The sequence below is a fragment of the Myotis yumanensis genome, unplaced genomic scaffold, assembly GCF_028538775.1.
Source record: "Myotis yumanensis isolate MYYU_CA2020_CCGP unplaced genomic scaffold, mMyoYum1.0.hap1 SCAF_10, whole genome shotgun sequence".
Taxonomy (NCBI): domain Eukaryota; kingdom Metazoa; phylum Chordata; class Mammalia; order Chiroptera; family Vespertilionidae; genus Myotis; species Myotis yumanensis.
This window is the reverse complement of record NW_027223761.1, coordinates 44,075,860-44,097,823: the sequence shown is the minus strand read 5'-3', so window position 1 is coordinate 44,097,823 and position 21,964 is coordinate 44,075,860. Positions and strand designations below refer to the sequence as shown.

The following is a 21,964-nucleotide window of genomic DNA, read 5'->3' as shown; positions in this document are numbered from 1 at the left end:
CAGTGCATGGCACGATGCTCAACCAACTAAGTCATACTAGCCAGGGCCTGATAACTTTTTTTTATTTGTCTTAATTTTGTCCTCTGAACATAGAGTTATAAATTTATTTATTCCCTTTACTTTTAGATTAATGACAGAAGTTATACCTTTCTTTCCAGTAGAAAAGAGTTACAAAAGTAGAAGGGGTATGAGTTAGCTCTTTTCCACGTTACTCTTCACTTCACCCACACATCCCCTTGGCACAGAGTTATTGGTATGTTTTTTAAGTGGCCTAAAGATAGGGCGGGGGAGGGAGAAATGCAGAGGACCGGGGTAGCCTACATGCTGGTCCGCGGGGATACTAAGCTCTGTTTCGTCAGAACTGCCAGAGACGACATCGACTTCTCAGGAGCTGCAATGTGACTCTAGGTTTGTTCACAATCCTTCTGTCTTAAAAGTCTCATTTTAAGCCAGAGTGGGAAACCATCCATAATTTTTGTGAATTTCTCACTGTTATTACTTCAGCAAGGAAAGGTGATATCTAGTACTGAGTTTCTTTTCTCTCCTCTCAAAAAAATGTATGTTTACAATAGGTCTTCTTTTGCACTCAAGTTTCTATGTGCAAATCTTACCTCCTGATAAGCCCCAGCTCGAGTCCCATTTCCTCTAGGAAGCTTCTAACCAACCCGTCAATCTCTTGTAACACTTACTAATTCCTGTAACTTTAACATATCTTGCCCGATAGCATAATTCTACTTTTTGTGGGTGTGTGCCCTGTCACTGGATCATGATGACAAGGAACACTTTTTAGGAGGGCTTACAGGGCAAGGGGCAGTAACAGGAGTAAGAAGCAACTATTATTCATAGACCGTTTGCTTAATGTTGAGCACTTTACATATATTATCCCTGAGGAGAGTGAGACAGAAAAGTGAAATGATTACCAAAGGTCATCGAACTATTAGATTAAGTCATATATTATTGCCATTTTTATAAGTAAAAAATTATTATATATTAGGAAAGTCATATATGGCTGAATCTCATAGCAAGTGATGGAGTGATGATTTAAATTCATTGATTAGATTGTCAGTTTGGGTCCAAAATCTATGATTTTACTATATCATGTTGCCCAATAAAATATGGGCCAAGTAGGAGGTCAGGTCTAAAAGCTATGGATTCTAATAATTAACAGCTGAAACCATGAGACCAGTCAGTCCTTGAGGAAGCACAGAGGAGAAAAGGGAAAAGGACAAAGACTAAACTTAGGAAATATCTCTGGTTTAGGGATGGCAATAATAGTAGGAATAACAAAAGGATTCAATTTAAACAACTTGAAAACATGCAGTATGCCATGAATCATGCTAGGCATATAAGCTACTGAAACCTGAGAAAGGATCAGTAATTGAAGAAAGAGAATAATCAGGAGATTAATTAGTATCACCGAAGTCAAAGGAGCTAAGTATTTTTTTTGTATTTAATTCTTTATTGTTTAAAGTATTACATAAGTCTCCTTTTCCCCCCCAATGACCTCTCCCTAGCTGCCCCCACCCCCCAGCACATGCCCTCACCACCCTCCCCCCCGATACACACCCAAAGGAGCTAAGTTTTAAGGAGGGACTAACAGTAATAAAATTTATTAATACTCAGAGTCATGAAAATATGTACTCACTCATTCAACAAATATTTGATATAATTCTTCAGTGCAAGAGCTGGGGTTACAGAGATGAAGAGATATAGTACTTGTCCTCACGGAAACTTAGGGACAAGACAGTCTATACCTTTAAAGGCCATTGGATCTAGCAAGAAGCTAATCACTGGGGGCTACAAGAGGGGAATTTGAGCAGAAAGATGAGGCCAGAATAGAGATCTCAAGGGAAGAGTGTGGCATGGCAGCAGCGGAATGAAAGAAAAAGGATCACAAGAGTGGTAGCAGCAGCATCAGAGAAGCTGTCACAAGCTATGCCAGATGCTCTCTTATTAAGGCTCCATAAAGAGTACTGTTGCGTCACTAAACTGATGCCAAGACAGGGAGGAAGAAAGAGAGACTGAGAGAGAGCAAGTGCAGAGAGCTATAAAATTGGGTCTGCAGATTCCTGGCTACTCTGCTATGGTGTGGAAATCCTGAAGGAGAAGGGCTAAGGAAACGAGGCACACTGTGACAGGAAGGAAGGGTACCCATATATATTTGAGAGATGGCCACGAATACCCAGGACTGTTGGCTGCCTACTCACCTATTTCCTGCTCTTCTCCTGATTGGCAGAAGCCCAGATTCCTTCCAGTAACAGGGACGTGGAAAGGAGCCTGATTAGCCCAAGCGAATTATGGTAACTGTACTCTCCTTGCTGGTGACTGTGTTTGGCATGGGCATGTATTGTAATCTGGACAATAAGGTTTACCTGCTGAGCTGTTCCTGATAAATTTTTTTTTTAAATGCCTTACTAACTGTGAGCTCCTTTAGGGCAGACTGTCACTGATTCATTATTGAATCCTCAATGTTTTACAATAAAGGACAATACATTTACTCTACCAATGTTTACTGAGCACCAACTACATAGTGGGCACTAAGTTAAATGCTGGAGATAATACAATGAATAGCATAGTCACTACTGTCAAGGAGCTTGGACTGGAGGGGGACACAGACAATTACAATGTAGGGTGAGAAACACTATGTGATAAGCACAATATGCCAAACAATTGTGGAGGACCATGCCTCCAGCACAGCCACAGACCAGACTCTTAAACCTCTGTGTAACTGAATTGCATGGAACCATCTCTCCTCATTGGCCCTTGGACCCACCTTGGCTAGCAATGAATCCGTCTCTGAATCTCAGCAGGGATAGAACTGGTGCTCCTGATCTGTGGATGACTTGTACTGGAGCCCTAGGATTCACAGTAAAGGGGGCAATTTTAGTTTTTTTCTTCAAAAGCAATGCCTGATTATATAGTACTAACCACATAATAGCAAAAAGGACATAAATAGAGATTAAATATTCATATGGCTTTTTTCCTGCAAGATAATTAAATGGTAGATCAAGACAACCCATTCTAAAATACTGTGGAGTGAATCTAAATCTGTCTCTAAACATGTCATTGAACTGAATAAGCCTGGTCACCACCAATATCTCCAGTTTTCGGGGAAGCCTTACAGTGTTAACAATATATAAATCTTTTTGCTTCTAAATAATTAAGACAGTTATGAAATATTAAAATTTTCAGGACTATATAAAACAAAACAGAAAGGTGAGTGACTTTATATATATTTTGAGTGATTTTATTTTATTTTACTTTTTTAAAAATAGGTTTTTATTGATTTCAGAGGAGAGAAAGGGAGAGCGAGAGATAGAAACATCAATGATGAGAATCATTAATTGGCTGCCTCCTGCACGCCCCCTACTGGGGATCAAGCCTGCAACCTGGGCATGTGCCCTGATCGGGAATCGAACCATGACCTCTTGGTTCATAGGTTGACACTCAACCACTGAGCCATACAGCTGGGCAAGAGTAATTTTATAATAGTGATCAGAGTCCCTATCTCCAGGGAGGCAAAAACAAGTACAAAAATAAAGTAACTTAACTTATGGAAGAAAAGGTATAAGCTAGTCACTCTTTAGCTGGAATTTCTTCACTGCTCTTGGAATAAAGTTCAAACTCTTTAGGCTGGTATGTAAGTCTTTTCTAGGCAAACTCACACTTTCCTGTCTGTTGCCCTGTTTGCAGGGTACATATCTGTCATATCAAACTATTCAGAGATCCCTGAAAGTGCCATACTTTCACATGCCTTCATGCTTCTCTATATGCTATTCTACCCTTTCTTCTTTACTTGGTAACTCCCTACTGGACAAGATGCAATTAAAGCCTCATCTCCTTGGGAAGCAATCTCACCTTCTTCCCTCTCCCTGGTGCTTCCTCATATTCCTGTCAGACCGCTGACCACACTGCATCACGACAGTCTTTCACTTGTTGGGTGTTACTACTAGACTCCAAATGCCTCAAAGTCAGAATCTATATCTTGTCTGGTTTTCAGTGCCCTGCACAAGGCCTGGTGCCCACAGAAGCTATTCAATAAATATCCGTTGAACAAAGGAAGGAAATAGAGAGAGGAAGAAGTTGGAGACATGGTAAATGCTGGGACAGAGAGGTTTTCTCTGGATAGCTTTAGGATCAAAATAAGGCCTGTTTGAGATAGATTATGATAAAAGCTAAATAAAGAACCAGAGCTGGCTTATTTCAAACTGAAAAATGATCAGTTTTAGGCCAACCCAGATCTAATACATAAAGAAAATTACTGAGCTCCTTAAAATTAAGTTTTACACAATAATTTTAAAGTGAAATATTAGTTCATTATTCAACCTTAATTTCCAAAGCAATCACCACAATAGGACATTCATGACAATATGAATCAAACCACCTTTTAATGATTCCAAGAATGATAAGGACTCTAGGAATAAGAACAATCAGACAATTCACAGCAGAAAACCTTTATAAATGGAAAAATATATCCTTGATTCAATAATAGCCTATATGCTATGCTAAACCAATGTTAAAGCCAAAAAAATTTCCACTCTGTAGAAGGTCTACATCATGCAAAGGAATGGTGACTCACCTTGGACTCCTCACATCCAGCTGATAAATGTTTCCATCCTGTGTCCCAGCCAACAGCAAGAAGCCAGAGAGAAAAGTACAGCAGTTGAACGCATCTGAGCCAATAAAGAGGAATACCTGGGAAAAGTAGGAGACAAAAATGCTGTTAAAGCTTAATTTGTTTCCAGGAATAAACAGGCACCAAAAAAATAAAAATTTTATTATTTTTAGAGATATTTTCTTTCTTCCCCCTTTAAACATTCTTTTTTTTTTTTTTTCCTCTTTATTCATTTATTTTTATTTTTTAATCCTCACCCGAGGATATTTTTCCATTAATTTTTAGAGAGAGTGGAAGAGAGAGGGAAAGACAGAGAGAACTATGGATGTGAGTGAAGCACATCGATTGGTTGCCTTCTGCATGGGCTTGGGCCCAGGTCAGGGAAGAGTCTGCAACCGATGTACATGCCTTTGACTGGAATCGAACCCAGGACCCTTCGGTTCACAGGTTGACGCTCTATCCACTGAGCCAAACCGGGCAGGGCCCTTTAAGCATTCTTGGTCTAAACCGTGCCCTCACCAACAACTGAGAAAGAAGCACTTCCAGGATTTCAGGAACCTGAGGTTGGCTGAGGACTTCAGCAGTTTATATAATACCACAGTCTGAGGCAGCAATTTTCAAACTACTACCCCTCAACACATTGACTCATAGAATCCTCAACACCAAAATCCTTCTTTTCCCTCTTTTCATTATAACCTTCCATTTGAGAAACACTTGCAATGCACATATTTAAGATTTGCTTCATGTCACTTATAACCACCTTTTGAAGGGAGATAATTTGTAGGAAAAACCAACCTTAAATAAAGTGGCAACTTAAAGAATCACAATTCTCTCTATGTACTTGAGAAAAGAAATTATCAGATTTTTATTATTCCTTACTGTTAGCTGATATTGATCATTTCTCCCTTGAATGTTCTAAAAAGGAAAGATACAAAGCAAAACAAAACAAAAATCCTTGATTTCCCTTTCGAAGTAAAAGCCAGCATGGAAATTCAGAGTGCAAAGGCAGTATGATGACAAATAATGATATTCCTGGAACAACTTTGAAAATGGAAACATCACCAATAAAATGAACTAAGGAGATAAAATGAAAATACACAGCTTATGGCCAAATCAAATCATTAAAATTATCTGGTGATGGAATTAAAATCTGAAAAACCTAATCCCAGGGAACTCAGAGTTTATTAAGAACACAGTATGCTCAGCAAAACTTCAGAGTTAAATTCAACTAATTCTTCTATAAAAGATATTCCGATCATTATCTGATCTAGAGCCCTGAGTGTGTGAGTTTTTTACTCAGAATTTCTTCATGTTACCTTCGAGGTGGAAAGGAATCTATACAATCATTTTATGTACAGCACATGAAGGCCCAGAGGGAAAGTGACTTGCGGTAGAGCATTTAATCCTCATCACATAACTCTATGAGGTAAGTCCTACCAGGCCCAGTTTAATGATGAGGAAACTGAGGGTCAGACAGGTTAAGTAACCTGTGCGATGTCATAGCCATAAGTGGAAGAGCTGGAATTTAAATGTTGCTCTATTCTAAATCCCATGCTATTAATCACTACAATGGACTGCCTCTCACTCATGCAGCTTCCTCAAAAGGTGAGCACAGTGTGATTGTACAAATGTTTCTAAAACAGCCTTCCAAGAATCAGAGTGACCCAGCTTGCCCCAGAGTTCAAAGAACTTAGAGGAACCACTTGCCGGCTGCCTGCTCTGTAGTCCCAAGCACTGAAGCTTCTTATCTTCCCGGGCCAATAGCAGCATTTTCGATTCTGTTCCAACCTCCCGTTCACCTGCATGACAGATGAGCTATGTCAATAACTGGTTGATCAGCTGGTAGTACCCAGAAAGCAAGACACTGATGGCTGTTTACTGAATTACTCTGTTAGTGATTCACTCATTAATTTTTAAAAATATATTTTTATTAAATTTTAAAGTGAGAAAGGGGAGGGAGAGAGGGAGAAAAGGAGGGAGAGATAGATAGAGAGAGAGAAACATTGATTAGTTGCTACCTGTGTGCCCCCTATCGGAGATCGAGCCCACAACCCAGGCATGTACCCTGATCGGGACTCAAACTGGCAACCTTTTGGTCACTGGACGACGCCCAACCAACGGAGCCACACTGGGGTCAGACAGTGTAAGGGTTTGTGATAAACCATGGTAAAGGGTTAAGATTTTAATGTATGTGTAAAAGGAGGCCACTGGAGAAGAGCAGGGACAAAGAACAGTGGCATGACTTGATTTATGTTTTTTAAACGACCACAATGGTTGCTCTGAGGAGAATGGATTCTAGGAGAATAGTACAAGCAATAGATGATGATAGATTGCACCAGGACACTGGTAGGAGGGAGAACGGGAGGGAGAGAGCAAGGTGGAAAAATTAGAAACACTTTGAAGGTAGAGAAGACTCTGCTGGTGTAGGACAAGAGGAAAGGCAGGGGTGAACTATGAATGAATCCCAGGCTTTGGGCCTGAGCAATGGCAAGATGGGGAAAAACAGATTGGGGGATGGCGGTAGGAATAAAACACTCTGTGTCAGGCAAGGTAAGTTTGAGCTATTAGACATCTAAATAGAGTCTAAATCACAGGTGAGAGGCCTATACTTTAGATATACTTTTGGAAATCACCAGCTTAAATACAATACTTAAAGCCCTTGATCACCCAGGGAGAAACTGTAGTTAGAGCTGAGGGTCCTCCAATACTTAAAGGTAGAATAAAGGAGATTTATAAAAGTAGACTAAGAATTAGCAGCCAGTGAGATAGGAAGAAAAGCAGTATAGTGTGGTATCACAGAAACCAAGACAGAAAAGTTTCCTGAGAAGAGGGGCCGGCATTGAACTCTGTAGAAAATTCAGAAAGAAAAGCACAGAGAAGTAACACTGGATTAGGCAATGTGGAGTCCCTGGTAACCCTGCCCTAGCTCCCATCCTCCCATCCTTCCTATTCTTGTCTGTCCACCTGGAATCCATCTTTCAAGATTCAAGTCAACTCCTTTTGTGACACCTTTTACATCAACACTAACCCAATACAGTGTCTTCTTCTAAGAATCACTAAGTTATTTCCGCCAAAAATTTATTGTTCTCTGTTTTATAGGCATTCATCTAATCTGATATTAAATTGTAATTACTCAAATGCAATAACTATGACACATAGTTCTTTTTTAGATTTTAAGGCAACAGAAACAGAGTAGGTTTGTAATAATATTAATCTTATGGTGAAACAGAAATACCAGCTACAGAGCAGAAAAGGACAAGGAAGAAAAGGAGAAACTAAGGCAAATACTGACGGGCCTAAGGAAACAAAATAGCTCATAGATCATTATCAACTTACTGGGCATCTGCTCAGGGCAGCCGAGGTTGATGGAGTTGTCAGCAGCACCCACAGCCACTCCATTGATGGAAGAACCACAGTCTGCAATGACTCCCAGGCAGGCTGAGCGCCCACAATCCCAAAGTCGTGCTGTTCCATCTCGAGAACCAGATACCACATTCCTCCCCCGATCAACAATGGCTGTATCTAGGATACCTGGCAAGAGGAAAAAAAAGATCCTGAGGTAGAGTAAGTAGTAAAGGAACTTCAAGGGCAGAGAAGACAGATCTGCATAAATGACTCCACTCCTTCACAAACATACTGGATAGATACTACATGCTGGGCACGGTCAAGTGCTACAAAAAACAAATAGAACAGAGTCCCTGCTTCCCAACAGTTCAAAGACTGGCTGTGAGAGACAGACATGGAAAAAGCTTTGGATTTAATTTTTAGTGAGGTGTCCTAGAGCAGTGGTTTTCAAGGTTTTATTTTGGCTTTAAAATCTGTTTTTTAAACAAAAATTAGGTACAAATCTTATAGAATTCCATTTGAAAAATCACTTTTTTAAAAAGATCCTGGTGGTTCCATTGAGAACTCATTGAAAGGGTTAGTCTCCCCATCTTAAAAGGAAGGATGTGACTTCTGGTCCAGCCAAGATGGAGTAACCCCATTCCTCCCAGGTTCTTCCTCTCACAACTACAAGAACCTGGACATAACAACACATAAGCCTAGGAAGACTGAAGGATGGAAAGAAGGCAGACCATCTAGGGACCTCAGGACTTGAGCAATGAGTTCCCTGGACTTCCTTATTGCTTCCCACCTACGCTGGACAGGACTCTGCAGAAGTCTGCAACATGCAACTGGTTCAAAAACCAGACACAGGACCATCTTTCCTTCCCTCCGGCAGCCGCAGCCATGAAGGTTGAGCTGTGCAGTTTTAGTGGGTACATCTACCCTGGACATGGGAGGTGCTATGCCAGGACCGACGGGAAGGGTTTCCAGTTTCTTAATGCAAAATGGGAGTTGGCATTGCTTTCCAAGAGGAAACCTTGACAGATAAACTGGACTGTCCTCTACTAAAGAAAGCACAAAAAGGCACAGGCGGAAGAAATTCAAAAGAAAAGAACCCGCTGTGCAGTCAAAGTCCAGAGGGCCATCACTGGTGCATTTCTGCTGATATAATGGCCAAGAGGAGCCAGAAACCTGAAGTTAGGAAAATTCAATGAGAACAGGCTATCGGGGCTGCCAAGGAAGCAAAAAAGGCTAAACAAGCATCTAAAAAGACAGCACTGGCTGCTGACAAGGCTCCCACAAAGGCAGCACCTGAGCAGAAGATGGTGAAGCCTGTGAAGGTTTCTCTCCCCATGTTGGTGGAAAATGCTAAGTTGGCAGATGAGATTTTTAAATAAAGACCTGACTATAACTAATAATAATAATAATAATAATAATAATAATAATAAAATAAAAAACCAGGCAGTTTTAAAAAAACAAATAAATTCCAAAAAAAAAGTCTGTTGCCCCTCACAAAAGACTGGGAAAGGGGTGGCCTTCAGAACAGAAAATCTTTTGGCCATATCCACCCCACTCGAACAGCAAGAGGACAACTGCTACCTCCCCCTCACCCACGGTTTCAGTGGGGCTGAATAGGGAAGGACAGCACTCCACCCAAGGAAGCAGAAGGCAGCACTCCAATTTCCCCAGGGACACTGACAGGCCCAGCTAGGTACTGTCAGCAGGGTTCAGAGGTGAACTGAATCTCTACCCTCACCTGACACAGCAACAGGTGGGAAGAGGTAGAATGAGATAGTGACAAATAGCACTCCACTTTCTCCAATCACCCTTCATACCTCCTTTGTGACCTTTGAAGGTTGCCACACAGCTAGCATCTTCAGCTGACCAGATCTTCAGCTGGGCATCCATTCCCCCACTCAGAACCACAAGGCCTGATGGGAAAAACCTGCAACAATTCACATCAAACACATGTCCTTCCAATACTCTCTGGAAAAACAAAAGAAAATTCCAGGCTAGTTCTCTTGTCCATCCCTTGATGTTCTCTTACCTCCCATCCCTTAAATGAAATATGTACATGCTATACTCGCATGCTGGTTTTAAAGGGAAGGAGGTCCAAATAATCTCTTTAGCTCATTTGTCTTCAGGTAGTGTTCCAAGAGCTAGGCTTTTTCTGGCTTGGGCTACAGATGTGGATTTGAACTCCATGGCTCTCACAGCCACCCTAAGTCTAGCTCTACGTATAAGAAGCTGAGGAGGGCCCTAACCAGTTTGGCTCAGTGGATAGCGCATCAGCCTGGGCACTAAAGGGTCCCAGGTTTGACTGCGGCCAAGGGCATATGCCCGGGTTGCAGACTCAATCCCTCCCCATTAGGGGACGTGCAGGAGGCAGCCAATCAATGATTCTCTCTCATCATTGATGCTTCTCTCTCTTTCTCTCCCCCTTCCTCTCTGAAATCAATAAAAAAAAGAAAGAAAAAGAAGCAGCAGCAGCAGCTGAAGAGATTGGGGGGCTATGGCATGTAATTAATGTAACAGCCTAGTTACTCTATGTTAGAAACCATCACTGAAGGCAGTTCATACCAAGGGACCACACACTTAGACATTCACTGGCCTGGCTCCTCCACTGTCCCAGCCCCAATTTGTTCTGGCAAATCACCTAGCGTGAGGATGGTTTTCAATTTAAAAAGGGAACAAAGATCCACTGAAGTGTAGTGGTACTATATTTATAGATAGAGACACTCTTCTTCCCATGACCCAGTCTAAAGTTTCTAAGACCACCCTTCATGTACAAGACCCTGAAAGTGTATCCAAAGCCTTTACTCTGAGTTCTCCATTGGAAGCCTGCCAGATTTTCATGCTCCCATCAGCACTAGAAGACACACCAAGACCTCCTCCACTGGAAATGTCCAGGCATGTTATCTGTTCAAAAGACAAAACAACCAGTGTTACTAATAATAAAATGCTCCTCTTCCCTTGAAGTATGTTATAAATATCCCGTTTTACACTCCTCCAAGACTTATCCCAACACAAAAGACATGTGTTTCATGTAAAGGATGACTTATCACCAATCTCCCAACAAGGGGAAAGCCAACACCTTTTATTTATTGAAACAAAAGGGGCAGGCTGGGAGAGGTCAATGGGAGGCAAAGGGGACAAATGTAATACTTTCAACAATAAAGAAAAAAAGGTAATGAAGTAAAAATAAGATTGTTAGTTTATACGCTAATCCAATATGATTAGTGTCCTTGTAAAATGAGGAAATTCGAACACAAACACAGAGTGAAGACCATGTGAAGACACAAGCAGAAGATGGCTATTCACAAGCCAAGGAGAGAGACCTCAGAAAAACCAACTTTGTTAAAACCTTGATCTTGAACATTAGCCTCCAGAATTGTGAGAAAATAAATTTCTGTTAAGCCAAAACAACAACAACAACCAAAAAAACAAACAGAAAAAACACACAAAAAGACCCTATATAATAAAGAGCTAATATGCTAATTAGACCGGATGGCGGAACTACCTTCCAGAACAACCTTCTGGAACGACCAGTGGGCGGGGTGTGTGGCCACGAGGGCCAAGGCAGCTGGGGCTGTGAAGGCCTACTCTTGCACGAATTTCGTGTTTCGAGCCTCTAGTATTCTTATAATCTATAGTCTCCTGTTTCAGCTACAAAGTTTTCCCTATCCCCATATCATTTTCCCATCGTTTCCATCTTTTGCTATTTTATTTTAAAATTAATTTACTTCTCCTCATTTTTAGGAACCTACTTACACAAAAGACAGTCTTCCAAGATGCTCCAAAAGGATTCAAGGAAAAACAAAGTGAATTGCTTTCAATTTACTACTTCACATATCCTCTGTAAAATCCTGGGTGTGTGTGTGTGTGTGTGTGTGTGTGTGTTTCAGAATAAGAGAATCCCCAAATTTACTTAAGTGGTTTCAATATGAGCAATCACTTCATGAATATGCCATGATCAGAATGCCAAGTCTCCTTCATATACATTCATAAATACATAACTTTTTATCTAATAACACCCAGTTGCAAATATTTCAGAACTGTAAGATTGAGACATATTCCCAGCAACGATGATTCCCATATGACCTAAATTATTAAGGAAAAAGTAGGGACTTTTGCAGTAATTATCCAACCTTCCATTTTACTTTGCTCTTTGACAGTTAAGCCATAATGAATAGGGTTAGCAAGAACTAAAGGGATATGTCAACGCTAATATTTTCTAAGACTTTTTCTTCTTCATATTGGTTTCTCAGAATAAAAGAATTGTTAACTTAATTGTGGAACATTTAATTTTAGAAATTATGACAACTAACATTTATATCACATTTTATCATTTATAAAACACTTTCAAATACATTACATAGAGCCAGGATAGAAACTAGGTCAGAGTCTAAACCTAAAAATCTATTTCTTAGTCAAAACAAAAGAACAGACAGGTCAATGGGACAATGCTAAATACTGGATAAAATGACAATTCAAGCCAGTGAGATAAAGGATGAATTACTTTATAGTGCTGTGACATGCTAATCATTTCAAAAAGAATTAAGTTAGATCTCTACTTCAAACCAAATAAAATAAAGTTTATAATGTAAAAAATAAAACATAAAAATTCAAAGAAAACACTATATTTACATTTTTAATTAACAAACACTTATATTATGCTTACTATGCTCCAGACACAATTCTAACTGCTTCAATCCTCATAAAAACCCTAAAGATAAATATTATTTTTACCCCCATATTATAGCCGCTTGTGGCACATGGAGTTAAGTATGTGGCCTAAGGTTACACAGTTAGTAAGTGGCAGAATCTTGGGAGTCAAACCAATGAGTCTGTCTCTAGAGTCAATGTTCTCATCCATCATATTATGCAAGTAAAGTAACTTTATATATATAATCATGTACTACCCTAAGCAAGACTCCAAAGGCAGTTACCATAAAGGAATAAATTGATAGGTTTTATTTTCTAGAAATATTAAATATCTCTATGTCAAAAGACAACAATAAACAATAAGCTAGAAAAATGGTCTGCAAAATATATAGCAAAGAATCAATACCCTTAATATAAGAGCGTTTACCAATAAAGAAAGAAATTCACACTTAAAGAAATGGGCAAATGATATGAAGAGTGACCAATAAATATATGAAAAAGTGGTCAATCCATGATTAATCAAAGGAATGCAAATTAAAATAACAATGAAATACCATCTCTCAAATAGGTAAAACTTAAAAATTTGAATACACAATATTATGTTAAGTCAGACTGATATAAAAGCAATACAGTAAGAGCCTTTTTAGTCAATGGATAGAGCCCAGTGATAGGTCAGTTAATAAAAAATTTCAGTTAAAGTAGGGAAAATAATGAAAATCGATGCATAAATACCTACATTTTATTTGAACTCAAATATATAAATGTACATTAAAATTCACTAATCTTTTCATTAGTCCATTGATTGCAAGGAAGCTTCACCTTGACTTTCTTTTATTTTTTATTTATTTACTTTTAAGTTTATTTTTTATTGACAGTATTAAACTTGACTTTCTTTTAATAAACTATAATCCAAGGCATAATTTAGTTTCCAGTTTCTCTGAAGTAAGGTAAATCTTTGTTCACTCTTACAAAGCAATCTATGAACAAAAATTCAACTAGTGTTTAAAAAAAAATCTTTTTCCTAACATTTTGCATTTACCTTGCTCACACATACTATAATAGCAGTTAAAAACAAAACAAATAAAACGCTTCTTTACCAAGTCTTTACAAAGCAATCAATTTAGTTTTCAGACATAACCATTCTCTGCCTTTTCACACTCATATGTCATCAGTTTAACATATTTAATTAACATAATTTCAAAAACAATATAACTGGCAGTGCAACTGACCTTTGGTAAACACTCAACTTACTCTGTAGTGTCAGAGTAGGCAGACCTCAAAGAGCTTATAAACTAAGAATATGCTGTGCACACAAGTCAGTATGTTTTACAGAGTAAATGTAGAGCAAAGGTTGAATGAGTAGATCAGTTAAACTGAGGTCAGAACATACCAAAAGCCTTATAATTTGCATTCCCTGTGACTCAGCAACTCCACTTTTACAAGGTAAACTAATTTCTTCCTATCTTTGTGAAGAAAGGGTTAGCTACATCATCAAAATAGGAATGGATGAACTCAAAATATCTGAATGTCCAGTAATGTAAGATTGGAAAAACAAATTATATTAAAATCAGACAGTGGAATACTATGCAGCTCTTAAAAGAATACATAGAAAGATGGCATAGGCCCTAGCCAATTTGGCTCAGTGGATAGAGCGTCGGCCCATGGACTGAAGGGTCCTGGGTTCGATTTTGGTCAAGGGTACATACCTGGGTTGTGGGCTCGATCCCCAGTGGGGGGTGTGCAGGAGGCAGCTGATCACTGATTTTCTCTCATCATTGATGTTTCTATCTCTCCTTCTTCCTTTCTCTCAGAAATCAATAAAAATATATTTTTAAAAAAGAAAGAAAAATGGCATAGGATTATGTACATAATATATTATTTTTTTTTCATTTTTAAAAAAAATATATTTTATTGATTTTTTACAGAGAGGAAGGGAGAGAGATAGAGAGTGAGAAACATCGATGAGAGAGAAACATCGATCAGCTGCCTCCTGCACATCTACTGGGGATGTGCCCGCAACCCAGGTACATGCCCTTGACCGGAATCGAACCTGGGACCCTTCAATCTGCAGGCCGATGCTCTATCCACTGAACCAAACCGGTTTCGGCATAATATATTATTAAAGAATAAAAAGCAAGTTATAAAATAGCAGGTACTGTAAAACCTATTTTGGTGAAATATTTAAAGAAAAAAGATTGAGAGGAACAAGTAAAATAATGATAAAGCTTAGCATGATGCTGGCACATAGTAAACAATAAATGTTAGCTATTACTATCATGATTTTTCTTAATAAAGGCTAAGCAACAAAAGTTCACAGTGGTTATGTTTAGGGTATAGAAAAAATGAGTGATTCACTTTGTTTTCTAGTTCTTAAATTTTCATCCCTAAATATATATTTGTTTTTGCAATAAGGGGAAAAAATAGCTATTTTAAAAATCTACCTATAACACAGTAAAAAGTGGAAGGCTTTAATATAACCAGTTTATCTACATATTTCTCACTTCTGCTTTCAAAAGCCCATGATAGTAGAAAGGGCTTTATCACAAATATATTTGAAAATTATTCCTCAATAAGTTATAGTCAGAATTTTGAGAAAATGTCTCTGTCCTGTAATCAAAGGGACAAAAATATGAGCAGTGGCAAATTATGCAAACATCAGTTACAACCACCATTATCCAAAACCCAGTAAGTAGCTCCTCTAAAACATGTATAAGAAAATTTCATTTCAAAATTCCTTTCTCTAAGATTATCAGAGTGGATTTGTACATATATTCTATGTGGTCCCAAGTAAGTTTTGTTTAACATTATCATACTTCATCAGCTGTTACCTTATAATCAAAGAAGTGAACCACATTAATTATGAGTGTTTATAGCACTGTAAACAAAAAGATAAAAAGAAAAATTAATTAATGATATTACATTTCTCCTCATTTTATCAAAATACTTACACTCTTTGCATGAATTCTGGAAAAAGTAGTGTATGGTGTCAAAAACTTCGAAGATGCATTTTCCTTTGGACATGAAATATGAATGCTTTTCTAAACAGAGAGGAAAAGATGAAATACATCAGTAAAGCTACTCCAATGAAATTAAAGCCTCATAAAGAAAACATAAGGACAACAGGAAATTCTCACCTTTTAAGTGTGTCCTCTCTAATCCTCCTTCCCCAGCCCACAAAACTATCACTCCCTAATAGAGTAGTAGTCCTTTCACTGCAGGGGCTGCAATGTAATTGGTATCACTGAGATGCCATTATCTTTTTATGTTAAGACAAATCAACAATAAAATAGCTGACAAACATGAGAACATTACTTTTTAGAAGAAAATTTAATACCAGCACTCTAGCAGTGGGGCAAGGAACAGGATCAAGAGATGTGAGGAAACAGCATCAGCCCTGAAACCTAGACTAAAGGACTAGTCTAAAAGTAAACTTGCTGCCTATAAGAACGTTTAGGAAAAAATGTAGACTACTACCATCTACAGTTACCAGAGAAAACTGGTCAAGTAAATCGTGGTACACTCTTCCAATGTGTAGGGGCTGGTCAGGCTTGCAATGCCCATTCCTACGTAGGACTTACAGTGGCTGTACATGTTTATAGACTGGTCATCATCACATCACATCCATAGCAGTATTATGACTCCCCATGTTTTGCCTGGTCATTATCACATATCTTTCAGCTACTCTGGCAAGATAACACTAGTGACAGAGTAAGAAATTATACCTCGAACCAGATGTTAGATTCAGTTGACATGATTTGCCAAAGGCAGCCTTTGTAGCCATTACAAGTAAGTATGTTGGTATTTCAAGGTAGTATGTGTAGAGGTATAAAAGGCTTAAAAAACCTTCCTCAAGGATTTGATAAGACAATTCCTTACTCTAAGCAGCAGGATACCAACACCATCGTCTCAGGGCATAGCTCCTATACACAGCTGAGGATTTGCACTCTCCAAATGGCCCAAACCTATTATCTCTTCCATAGAAGTACTTCAAAGTTTCTGAAAATTTTGCTGGACAATGAAAATGTCTTCAATAATCAGGATTTTCAGAACGTCTTTATAAGGCTAATCTATGTACAACAAGCACAGTCCTCACAGTTCATTAGAAAGAACAGTTTCAAAGTCATAACATTGTTATCATTGAAAATCAATATGCTCTTATTAAAAGTCTTCTACGCCTTTAAAAACACAATTAGAATATCTATACAAACAGTACTTCCTTAGCCAGCATATCTATGCCTGGCTGCCTGCAGGCCTTTCATTAAATGAGTTTTTGCTTCTAACCGCGTGACCAAGCCTATATGCTGCCAGAGCGCTGACCTGGATTTGGAATTGTCTCCTGTACCCAAAACTAAAGCGTCAGCTAAACTCTCCTCGATAAATATTCACACCAAGCAAGGATGCAGGGGCTCTGAGAGCTTAGTGTTCAGGCCTTTGTAAGTATTGGTTTGTTCTCAGAAGAGTTCATTTCCTTGGGCTAATTACGTGAAAGAATTCAAGAATCAGTGGTTTTCTCCTGCTTATCAATCCTGCAAATCAACCTTTAACCTATAAACATACTATAAAGGAAGATAAATGTTGAACTACCTTCCAATGTCAGCAGTAGAGAGTCATGCTGTTAATGAAAATATTTTAAAGAAAAGCTGGAGGACGTATCAAAACATACAGAATTTAGGGGTGAGGGGATAGAAGGGGGGAGTGTGAGTATTCCACACTAAGGTAAAATTCAAAGTCAAACTTTTTATCTTCTGGGGTTAGGTTTTTAAGCATACTAACAGGTCTGTTTTAAAGAAAAATGTAGCAACATCAAGTAGCAAAGTGACTCATGGCAGTTAGGAAACAAATGAATGTTCAACCATAAGCACTTACTGTCTGACCCAACAGGTACACAGCAGAAATTAACAATGACGTTGGAAGATAAGAATTGTATCAGGGCCTGAGTATGAAGGGAAGAAAGGAAGTCAGCACCAAGGCTATGGGTGGATACCTGTGAAATACCTGGGAAAAATGTAGGCTTGCAAGGTGGTATTATACTTTTAGTTAGACATATTTTGGGTTTCAATTCCGACATGCAGTCTAACTAGCTTTGATTATTAGGGGTTAATGAGTCTGTTTATCTAAAAAATGGACATTAAAAATGCTAATCCCAAATGCTGTTATTCTGATAAACAACAACTCAATTTTTGTAATATTCTAATTTCATTCATATACAGTCTCACTCCCCACTAATCAGCCTATGAGGTAGAATATTATCTGGGTTTTTTTTTTTGTTTTAAAATATACTTTTATTGATTTCAGAGAGGAAGGAAAAGGGAGAGAGATAGAAACATCAATGATGAGAGAGAATCATTGATCAGCTGCCTCCTGCATGCCCCACACTGGGGATCGAGCCTGCAACCCGGGCATGTGTCCTTAACAGAATTGAACCCAGGACTCTTCAGTCTACAGGCTGACGCTCTACCTACTGAGCCAAACCAGCTAGGGCTTATCTCTGTTTTCTAGATGAGATGAGAAAACTGAGGCTCAGGGAACTAAGTTATTTGTCCAAGATAATATTTTTTCTTTTTTAAAAATTTGAATTTATTGGTATGACACTGATGAATAAAATTATATAGGTTTCAGGTGTATAATTCTATATAGTATACCATTTGTATATTACACTGCATGTTCACCACCCTGAGTCAAGTCTCCTTCTATCATCATTTATGCCCCTTTACCCTGTTCTACATCCCTCTGGTAATCACTTACTGTTGTCTGTCTATGAGCTTGTCCAAGATCATATTGCTAGTAAGTGTCAGAGTTAACTATGAGTTGGACTCATCTTTTGACACTTTCTACAATTCCATAGCTGTCTATAAAAAATATAAGATATATAATAACATGTAGCCTATCACCTTGCAGAGGGTAATGAATGAACATTTGCTAAACATCTTATGTAAAAAAACAATGGTTTTCTATTCTTGTCAGAATACCAGAAATGTTTTACAACTAAAAAAGTTTAATTACATAAAATAAAAAGAAAAAAGAGTTTACCCATCTCACCAGAGCATACTGACTGCAGCCAACAGAATGAGTAAAGAAAGTCAGATCATAGGTTCTCAAAGACCAATGAGAAAAACTATTAAGTACTTGTGAAGGCCTAGGTCTTCACCAAGGCCTAGCCAGACATATTATATTGCTCTGCCATACAATAAGGTAGATACTAGCCATATAAGGTTATTAAACACTTAAAATGTGGCCAATACATATGAGGAACTGAATTTTTAATTTTTATTTAAAGTTTAATTTAAAAATCAATAGTTGATTCAGTTATCAGAAAACTTTTTAAGTATATGAATCTATGTTTTCAACTGTAAATCTTTAAAACCTAAACACATCATCAAGTATTTCCAATAAAAAAATTAGAGTCTATGCCTACCTGGTATGGCTCAATGGTTGACTGTCGACCTATGAACCAGTTGCAGGAGGCAGCTGATCAATAATTCTATGTCATCATTGATGTTTCTATCTCTCTCTCCCTCTACCTTCCTCTCTGAAATCAACAAAAATATATTAAAAAAACACAATTTCATTAATTACAGATAGAAATAATGTTTTAGATATATTGGGCTAAACAAAGCCAAAAACAAAACAAAAAACAAAAAAAAAAACCCAGAACATATTCATACATACATATAGTTTTTTCAGTCACAACCCAAAGGGAATCTTTATGGAATATAAATTAAGAATATTGGCCCTGGTCAGTTGGTTAGAGCATCATCCCAATATGCCAAGTTTGCGGGTTTGATCCCCAGTTAGGGCACATACAAGAAGCAACCAGTACATGCATAAATAAGTGGAACAACAAATTGATGTTTCTCTCTTTCCCTTCCTCTCTCTCTCTAAAATAAATAAATAAAAATTTAAAAAATTTGAGGATACTGAACTTCTGGAAATATTTGCAATATGCACGATAGATGAAAGTTAAATAAAATATACTATTAAAATTAATTTCACTTGTTTCTTTTGGGCTACTAGAAAATTTAAAATTATATATGTGGCTCACATTATTTATCTATAGGAAAGCACTGATACAAAGGAAGAGGAAGTTTGACTACATCAAAATGTATATGTAACTACAAAAAAACACTGACATTCAAAGGCAGTAAAAACTGTGATTGTTGTACAAATGACATGGGGATGACACTGATACACGGATAACAGTATAAATATTTAAAGTAGATGTATAGGTACTACCGTATATATGAACATGGTGCCATCTAGAAGACATAAAAACCTACCTTGCTTATTTCATTCACAATAAATCCTTCCGAAGCTGTAATCTCTGGGATACCATCGAGGCCAATTCCTTGACAAGTTAAGCTGCCATACAAAGTTGGTTTTCCTATATAGCACAAAAGAAGAATGCCTCAAAAAATAATAAGAATTTAACATTTTTCTCCTTGAAGACCCAATTTAGGCAACTGTAGAGATGGTAGGATATTGGGTAATAAAAGAAAAACAGGTCCTAGTGTTAAAAATGAGGCGAAGTGGAAAGAATACTTGCTTAAGTGAAGCTAATTTGGGAGAAATATACTCAAGGGCTAAAAACTAGAGACAAAGATTTTGTACTATTTGTAGAGAAAGCTACCAATGTGATCTAAACTTAAGTTTTACTGGCTGTGAAATGGCATTCTTCCAGGATGAAAGGTGAAGATCAACATGAATGTATGTGTTTATCCACAGTATAGACATATAATACATAGTAAAGAGTTAAGCTTCATTAATCTGGAAAATGTACTTAAGTAGAACACTGCTTTTGCAGGGATATGGGCTAAATAAGATATTATTCTACACAAACATATGTAGATGGTAAAATGGAGTTAAAAACATTCTTTTCTAATTCCTTTCTGCACTATACACACACACACACACACACACACACACACACACACACACTAGAGGCCTGGTGCACAAAGTTTGTGCACGGGTAAAGTCCCTAGGCCTGGCTGGCGATCAGGGCCGATCAGGGTCTTCCTGCTGCCAACTGGGGCCTTCCTTCATTCCACGCCACCCCCTGGTGGTCAGCATACGTCATAGTGAGCGGTCAAACTCCCGGTTGGTCCAACTCCCAAGGGGACAATTTGCATATTAGCCTTTTATTATATAGGATATATATGTATATGTATATATATACTTCTATAACAGCCCATAATACCCTGTTTTACATTTCTGATCTCCCACTAGACTGTGAAGTCCTAGAGTTCAGAAACTAGCAGGTTGTTATAAATTATTCAGCAAATAACTATTGGTATAAAACTAAAATTCTAGGAGTAAGAGGAAAGTAAAAACCATCATGGATTCAGAGTGGGGGGCATCCTAGAGAGGGTGAGTCTTTGAAAGAAAGATAGGACTAGGCAGAAGATAAGGGAAAGGAAACTCCAAGTCGGGGATGGGGCATGTCAACAACAAAAGAAAGAACAAGGAGAAAGGAGTAATCAATTAATATACTAGTTTGGTTACAACCATCATGGAAAAGGTAGCTGAAGGACGTTAATAGAGGAACTCACAACCTAGGGTAGAAGTTTGGGCTAGAGAAGATCTAGTGAAGATTTTGGTAAGGAAGTGGCATGAAATGCTAGTTCAGAAGTATGCCACAAAAATAGGATTGAGGAATTCTGTTTTTTGTCCCATTCCATGAGTACTGTGCAAGGACTCTTGGCCAGGAGAAAGTAGGAAGCTTTCTTCGGGGATAGCTTTCTCTTCCTCTAAAGGGAATGCGTACAGATTTAAGGATATTACCTGGGGGGTGACAGCTCAGCCAGGCCTCCCCTTCATCCTTCCTATGAAGAAAGACAAAGCCCCATTAGGCTCACTCAACACTGAAAAGGATGCCAAAGATGCAAGGGGGAAAAAGATAACATAATTTCCAGTTTGGCCATAGTACACAGGCATGATCTAGTCCAGTGGTGGCGAACCTATGACACGCGTGTCAGAGGTGACACGCAAACTCATTTTTTTGGTTGATTTTTCTTTGTTAAATGGCATTTAAATATATAAAATAAATATCAAAAATATAAATCTTTGTTTTACTATGGTTGCAAATATCAAAAAATTTCTATATGTGACACGACACCAAAGCTAAGTTAGGGTTTTTCAAAATGCTGACATGGCGAGCTCAAAAGGTTCGCCATCACTGATCTAGTCTAACACCCCATCCAGGCATAGATTATTCTAAGACAAACTTTGTTTACTTGTTGAAGAACTATTTGTGGATTAAGTGTCTAATGCATATAATGGAGTTTACTATTCATTAATAGCTGCACAGCTTTGAAACATAAAGAATATATTACACTTCGATCATTGGGGGATTACTGTAAG

The 21,964-nt window shown here is 38.1% G+C and overlaps 1 protein-coding gene and 1 pseudogene across 2 annotated transcripts in view; one reads left to right on the top strand and one right to left on the bottom strand.

Annotated features, from left to right (window-relative positions):
- Positions 1 to 21,964, bottom strand: part of PAAF1 (proteasomal ATPase associated factor 1) — a 29,287-nt gene that overhangs the window by 5,879 nt on the left and 1,444 nt on the right. For both annotated transcript variants that reach the window (XM_070425601.1, XM_070425603.1), the window contains exons 2-10: positions 21,386 to 21,426; positions 19,885 to 19,988; positions 15,556 to 15,645; positions 10,763 to 10,861; positions 9,778 to 9,928; positions 7,952 to 8,146; positions 6,323 to 6,414; positions 4,580 to 4,695; positions 2,774 to 2,856 (exon numbers count right to left, since the gene is read on the bottom strand). In XM_070425601.1, the coding sequence (XP_070281702.1) occupies positions 2,774 to 2,856; positions 4,580 to 4,695; positions 6,323 to 6,414; positions 7,952 to 8,146; positions 9,778 to 9,928; positions 10,763 to 10,861; positions 15,556 to 15,645; positions 19,885 to 19,988; positions 21,386 to 21,426 (971 nt within the window). The remainder of the gene's footprint in view (positions 1 to 2,773; positions 2,857 to 4,579; positions 4,696 to 6,322; positions 6,415 to 7,951; positions 8,147 to 9,777; positions 9,929 to 10,762; positions 10,862 to 15,555; positions 15,646 to 19,884; positions 19,989 to 21,385; positions 21,427 to 21,964) is intronic.
- LOC139017618 (large ribosomal subunit protein eL24-like) lies at positions 8,846 to 9,339 on the top strand (annotated as a pseudogene).